This window comes from Austrofundulus limnaeus, unplaced genomic scaffold (genome assembly GCF_001266775.1).
Source record: "Austrofundulus limnaeus strain Quisiro unplaced genomic scaffold, Austrofundulus_limnaeus-1.0 Scaffold2538, whole genome shotgun sequence".
In the NCBI taxonomy this organism is placed as follows: domain Eukaryota; kingdom Metazoa; phylum Chordata; class Actinopteri; order Cyprinodontiformes; family Rivulidae; genus Austrofundulus; species Austrofundulus limnaeus.
Genome location: NW_013954940.1, coordinates 8,077 through 15,719, shown reverse-complemented (window position 1 = coordinate 15,719; position 7,643 = coordinate 8,077). Strand labels below are relative to the sequence as shown.

The 7,643-nt window shown below is 39.7% G+C and overlaps 1 protein-coding gene across 2 annotated transcripts; it reads left to right on the top strand.

Annotated features, from left to right (window-relative positions):
- Positions 1–1,273: 1,273 nt before the first annotated feature.
- Positions 1,274–7,092, top strand: LOC106511137 (potassium channel subfamily T member 1; the record flags this gene model as incomplete). Of its 2 annotated transcripts, XR_001309483.1 has the most annotated exon segments (4): positions 1,274–1,571; positions 5,980–6,042; positions 6,283–6,394; positions 6,435–7,092. XR_001309483.1 is itself a non-coding variant. In XM_013999883.1 (3 exon segments), coding segments are annotated over 3 exon segments (417 nt in total), but the record flags the coding sequence as incomplete, so codon positions are not given.
- Positions 7,093–7,643: the final 551 nt, after the last annotated feature.

Here is a 7,643-nt window from a genome sequence, read left to right as displayed (position 1 = left end):
TTTTAATAACAGCTAAAGGTGACATAGATACTTTATTATGGTATAGTATTTAAAATATATGCCTGAGAAACACATAATATTGGCCCTTTAATTTTATCCTTCTTTAACTTTTTTTTTTGTTTTGCTTTTGTATTATCTGCTAATGGAATGAAAGAAACATTGCTTGAAGGAAGGCATCAGGCTCTAAATACTGTTTTAAACAAACATTATCTAAGTAAGTAAGTAAGTAAGTAAGTAAGTAAGTAAGTAAGTAAGTAAAGTTTTATTTATAAAGCGCCTTTCACAGAAATATATTCACAAGGTGCTGTACAATCATTAACAGTATAAAAATGGTGGAAAGAATAAGATGAAACAGAAAAACATAATTATACATAAGCAACGAAAAATTGAAACATCAAATAAAGAAAAGTTTCTAAAATTGTAAATCAAACACAAGGTCAATGCAGGACAAAATATACAGTAATACACAAAAACATACTGAATGTGAGAGGGAAAAATATGGTGTAAGTTCAATAATAAAGAAAACACAGATTGATGAGCATTTACGTTTGAGGTGGGCTGGCATTAATGGTGAAAATGGTAGGCTAAATGCTCGAGTGAAAAAGTGGGTTTTCAGGAGTGACTTGAAAGAGACAATGTTACCAAAGGGAGCTCAGATTAAAAGGGAATTCATTCCAGAGCCTGGAATCTGTTTGCAGCTGAAATGAGGAGCTACTACACTAAAGCTGTCTGTAAAAATCTCTTTTGTAGCCATTTTTGTGTTTGCTGAACTCCCTTAGCCGTGGCGGTCATCATAAATCAGGGTCATTCCAAAAATAATGCAGTAATGCGATCCAATTTGGTCATTTAAATGAGCTTTTTGGCTGTTTTTCCTTTTTTTTTCAATATAATTACTTTTTATTTTGCCTTTTGAATAAACTGTGCAAGCAGCTCTCAAGTATTAATAAACAAAAAGCTGCCGAGGATCATTTCTAAATAGTTGTTGATAAAATAGTAAAAGTATTTACTATTTTACTTGCTGATTTGAGAGCTTTAACTTGTTTAATTTGCTTTGAGTAATCCATTTTTGTTGCGTTTTTCTTTGTTGGCTGGCTTTCTGTTTCAGAAGAAGGACAGTAACTCACAGGTAAGATCTGCATTTAATAAGCTAATTATTTGTCACGTGAAGCAGGTTAGGGTGGGATTGCTGGCACCTAAAATCCGAACAAACAAAAAGTCGCTGCTTTCGAAGTCACATGTTTTTGTTTTTGTTTTTTTCTTGACAACCCTGCAGTCCCAAGCATCCATCAACGCGGATCAGGGCGAGGAGCACCGCGACCACAGAGAGTCCTGGAAGGAGAAGACGGCCCACAGAAACTCCACCACCAGCGACCAGTCAGAGCACCCGCTGCTGAGGAAGAAGAGCATGCAGTGGGCGCGGCGGCTAAGCAGGAAGAGCAACAAACCCACGAGCAAAGCGGAGCGGATTTCACAGCAGAGGCTCAACCTGTATCGACGCTCCGAGCGACAGGAGCTCTCTGAGCTCGTCAAGAACCGCATGAAGCACCTGGGCCTGCCCACTGTGGGATACGGTGAGTGGAACAGCTGGTTTGAATAAACAAAACATCCATCCATCATCCAGACATTACCTGCTGCTTGTTTCACAGCCAGGTTGCAGTATTTTCCCATAAATATGTCTATGTTTATATTCATGTCATCTTTATTGTTTAGGTGATGTAATAATAATCATGATGTACACAAAACATAACGATTCTAATTTGAATGTTGCAGATTGGAGTTATAGTTTTGTAAACATTTAGTCCAGATCACAGAAATATTAACTGGTTGAATTTATTCTCAGTGAGTAAACTTTACAAACAAAACAGAAAAGTTGGAGGATTTAAAATCATTTAAAATAAACAGTAAACAGCAGATAAAATCACGTTTTACAAGATTGGTGAGATGTTGAATGTTCAGTATTTTCTCAGTAATCAAGATTCTTACAGTGAATTAGCAAATTATTTAACATCTTCTAATTACACCTGTCGCTCTATGAATGATGCAAAAAAATTATTTAGATTTGATGCAATTTGAGGTACAGGAACAACTAATGATCTAAAACAGCAGTTACAGAGAAGATATTTTTACAGATCAACTTTATCATTTTAGGCCACAGATGAATCTTCTGTCTAAAAGCAAAAGTTTTTTATGACATTTTCACTCACATAAATGCAGTCTGAGGCTCATACGTAACGTATAATGTTACGTTTACAAAGTCATGAGGATTTTTTTTCATGATGCCCCTTTTTCATGAGGGGACATTGAGCCCCGCTTGCACTCACTACATACACATAACAAAACACCAAATAACCACAGAACCACAGCAGAAGCATCCAAACCAATAAGTCAGGTGATGGGGCACATGACCCTCTATGAACAATAGAGTTAGCTCTATTGTTAGATGATGGCCCTCTTTTGCATGTGACTAACCTGTTTGTCCACCATGTGGAGGCAGTGCTTATAAGGCTGAATTCACCTGAAACTCATCAGACTGAAGAAGTCTCTTGGAGGAGAGACGAAACGTTTCATTAGAGAAGAACCCGTCCAGAGGACCTACTTATTTTTTCTTTTCGATCATGAGGATTTAATTTTTAGATTAAAAAATCAAACATTTTTTTCTTTTTTAAGGTCAGTTTTTTGTTCTCTGCAAGTCTTTCCACATAAATCTTCAGGCTTCAGCCTTTGATGATAAGTCTATAAATATAGGATCTATGCTAAATTAACCTTAAATCAGGGTTGGGCAACTTAAATGATGGAAGAATCGAAGGGGTCACAATTTTTTTTTTTGACGGCCAGATGACCATATATTGCTACACACTTACCCAAATGTAAGAAAACTGCCATTTAAAAAAATGCTTAAAAGCATTAGCAAATATTCGGCATATTTGGTCCGCATGTCCCTCATGGGGACCAAATCCCGGTCCCCATAGGTATGGATGCTAGTTTTAGGTGGGGGATTTGGTTTAGGACCAAGGTGTGAATTGAGTTTAGGTTCGGTTTAGGGTCAAGTATGTACCTGTGAGGTTAATTTTAGAGTAAAGGGTCAGAGTTAGGCTATAGAAATGACCGGAAAATGAATGGAAGTCAATGCATGGTCCCCACGGGAATATAAAAACAAACTCGTGTTTTTGTGTGTTAATTAAGCCAACATACATTGCACTAACTTAACTTTTGAAGCAAAACAAAAAACACTTTAGTGAGTGGGCTGGAGTGCAGTGGCACTAGACACCGTCAGCGCAGACTCCTGTGGGGTTCTGATTTAAAAAAAGTTGCTGTTTATGTTCTTGTGACTTCAGTCAGCTTCTCATATTTAGCTTTGTGCAACTTGTATTAGTGGTGACTTATATTAAAATCCTTCATGGCAGACGGCATCTCTAAGCAGACTCAAACACAGAGGTTTGCCTTGAAATTCTGTGGACTACTTCCCAAAATATTAAAAATTATGCCATTTATTTTAACTTAAAAAAATAATTTGGTTTGAGGGGGCTCATTGTTGGGCCAGACAGTGGCCCATGGACCGCCAGTTGGCCATCCCTGCCCTAATAATTTTATAAGACAGGTTTTCTTTAAGTTTATAAGTCTACCTTTTATTTTTGATAATAATTCTAAGCATGAACTAAAAGTGTTGAAATATAGAGCAGTATTAAAACTCAGGATTCAGATGTTTGTTTGTTTTTTAGTTTTGCCCACTGAGGTTTTATTTAACCAGTAAAATTATTCTGTTGTTGAATCAAAACTCCAATCTGTGTCATTTTCTCTGACATGATTCTGAAGATTCACAGCAGATACAGTGGGTAAAATAAGTATTGAACACGTCACCATTTTTCTCAGTAAATATATTACTAGAGATGCTAATGACATGAAATTTTCACCAGATGTTGGTAACAACCCAAGTGATCCATACATACAAAGAAATCAAACCATAAATGTCCAGAAATGAAGTTATTTGTAATAATGTGGAATGGCACAGGGAAAAAGTATTGAACACACTTACTGAAATTTATCTAATACTTTGTACAAAAGCCTTTGTTGTCAATGACAGCTTCAAGACGCCTCCTGTATGGAGAAACTAGTGGCATGCATTGCTCAGGTGTGATTTTGGCCCATTCTTCCACACAAACAGTCTTCAAATCTCGAAGGTTTCGTGGGCCTCTTCAATGAACTCTGATCTTTAGTTCTTTCCATAGATTTTCTGTTGGATTCAGGTCAGGTGATTGGCTGGGCCATTCCAGCAGCTTTAGTTTCTTTCTCTGAAACCAACTGAGAGTTTCCTTGGCTTTGTGTTTGGGCTCATTGTCTTGCTGAAATGTCCAGCCACGTTTCATCTTCATCATCCTGGTAGATGGAAGCAGATTTTTATCAAGAATGTCTCTGTACATTTTTCCACTCATCCTTCCTTCAATTATTTGAAGTTTGCCAGTACCATATGCTGAAAAACAGCCCCACACCATGATGTTCCCACCTCCAAACTTCACTGTTGGTATGGTGTTTTTGGGCTGATGTGCAGTGCCATTTGACCTCCAAACATGATGTGTATTCTGGCATCCAAACAGTTCAATGTTGGTCTCATCTGACCAGACTATATTCTCCCAGTATTACACAGGCTTGTTTAAATGTTGTGCAGCAAACTTTAAAGGAGCTTCAACATGCTGTTTCTTCAGCAGTGGAGTCTTGCGTGGTGAGCGTGCATACAGGCCATGGTGGTTCAGTGCATTACTTATTGTTTTCTTTGAAACAATCGTACCTGCTAATTCCAGGTGTTTCTGAAGCTCTCCACAAGTGGTCCTTGGCTCTTGGACAACTCTTCTGATCATTCTTTTCACTCCTCTGTCAGAAATCTTGTGAGGAGCACCTGGTCGTGGTCGGTTTATGGAGAAATAATGTTCTTTCCACTTCTGAATTATGGCCCCAACAGTGCTCACTGGAACCTTCAGAAGTTTAGACATTCTTCTGTAACCGATGCCATCATTATGCTTTGCAACAATAAGGTTGTGAAGGTCTTGAGAGAGCTCTTTACTTTTACCCATCATCAGATGGTTCTTGTGTGATACCTGGCCATCATTTGGGACTGAACCAGCTGATATTAACTTGCACTGACAAGGGGCAGGCTTGTTTTCTAATTACTGAGAGAGTTCAGCTGGTGTCTTGGCTTTCCATGCCTTTTTACACCTCCCTTTCTTCATGTGTTCAATACTTTTTCCCTGTGCCATTCCACATTATTACAAATAACTTCATTTCTGGACATTTATGGTTTGATTTCTTTGTATGTATGGATCACTTGGGTTGTTACCAACATCTGGTGAAAATTTCATGTCATTAGCACCTCTAGTAATATATTTACTGAGAAAAATGGTGACGTGTTCAATACTTATTTTACCCGCTGTATTTCCACGAACACAGTTCTGTTCACATCAAGTGTTTCAGGTTCACGGAGCTTTGGCTGCACTTTTCAGTCGCTTCCATTCTCAGCCGCTCACATCCCTGCTTTAACGCCTCGGAACAAACCCAGAATCACGGTCCAGATGTCAAACACGTCATGTGTTGTTGTTCTGCAGGGGGTCGCCACAGCGAGCCAACCCGCTCCAAAGCTGTGGCGATTGTTTCACACCGGACGCTCTTCCTGACGCAACCTTGGCCTCGGGAAAACGAGACTGCAGCCCTGACCGCAGAGCTGAAAAAAATCCAGCAGATATTGTGTTTTATGTAGAAAAGTGTAACATTTGTTATTGTGAATTACAGCAGCAGGAGGATGACGAATGACTCGTCTGGAAGTGATTCTGAACTCACACCAACGCATGGCTTCTTCGCTTTGCTCTCACGTTTTTTTTTTTTAAAGTTTCAATGCCTTCACTGCCTGCCTGATTGTTTTATTTTTTAATTTCTTCTTGTTTTCTCCCCTTCTTTCTCTGACTCCTCTGTCGCCCCTCTTTCGGCTTGTAGAGGATGTTTCTAATCTCACAGCGAGCGATGTCATGAATCGAGTAAATCTAGGATATTTACAAGGTAATCTGGGTATCATTTCTAACTCCTTTACATCATGTGAGTGGCAGCGTGAGTTGTGGAGAAAGGAGTTTGTCCTTTCACCAGCATCCAGCGAGGATTAGCTCATTTAATTATTGATTTAATAAATACTTACCTGTAGTATTACCTGTTTCTGATCTTTGCATAATCTGTTGTTTGGTTGAATAAGTTAAAGCTAATAATGAGCGAATGAGGACGTTAACAGTGATTGCCGTTGCTTAGAGTTGCAGGACATTTCAGAGCAGCCATATACAGAGGGGACGAGGCCGTCAGGTTAGATGGTTGATCACAGATTTGCAACTTCACTGCATGAGTGTGAGTGTGGGTGTGTGTTTGTGTGTGTGTGTGTGGGTGTGTGTGTTTGTGTGTGTGTGTGTGTGTGTGTGTGTGTGCGTTTCCCTGCCAGATTGAGTGGTAGTTCAGCAGCCAAACCTCTCACTCTCCTATCTCTGTTTATCCGCTCTTTTGCTGCATTGTGTTCCTGTGAGGTGACGTTTCAATGGCTAGAGTCCTGCAGGACATCGGAGTCTGGCTTAAAGAGTGGAGTGGAGTGCATCAAGTCTGTGGATGGAAGTTTAATCCTCAGGAAGAAAATAAATATCTGTGAACGGAGCGTAAAAACTCTGAGAGAACAATAAAAGATATTTTCTTTCGACACCACCTGCACAGCTCAGAGTGCTATAACCTTTTGCCACGGTCACACCCCCTCACCTTATCAAAACTGTGCTTTGGAACATAGGCGTCGCAATAATAGTAAGTGAAGGGGACCCAACGTCGGACTGCCTGCACCAGGTTAGACAGGAGGAAGATGACACTGAATTCCTGAAGCGCAGATATTCAATTTTAGAGTGAAACGAGCTTCCAGCTGTAGTGGAACACAGCCTGGGTGAAGACAAGTACAGACACAATGGGCATTAGGAGATTCTTTACAAAGAAGCAGAAGGGTATTTATTCAAGAATAATATGTAAAATTTAATCCATAAAATCATCCATAAAGTTGGGGGGTAGTACTATACTCAGATAAATATTTTACTTGTGTATTTTAACTGAAATATCGGCTTCATTTACAAAATGCCTGAGTCCCGAAATGAGACGCGTCGTAAAAAGCAGTTAAACAAGCTTACTTGTGACACTCCTTCATTCTTCAGAGCGAGAAAATAACAGATCCAGGCAGGCGACATGATGTGAAAAAAAAAGGGGGGGGGGGGGTAGTATTCCTGCACCTTAGTAATGATAGCGAACTAATGACATTAGCGTGTGACCGGGCCGCTCCTCGAACAACAAACACATGTTTGTCTGTAATGGCTGCTGTCTACCGGTGTTCTGAAAAAGTTAGTATCCCCGAAAAAAGTTTTCCCACCAGAAGGGGCGCTTGTGAGTAGGAAGTAATCTGCTTTCCCCCCACAAGATGGTCCAAATCTCATGTGAAGTCTCTGACTTTTGTGTTGGCGCCTCCTGGTGGACTATGTGTAAAATGACAGAATTCATATGATGCTGCTACAGCTGATATATATTTGCCGGCCACTTTATTAGGTACACCACGCTATTAACGGTTTTGTGGTCATAAAGGGATGGACATGGTC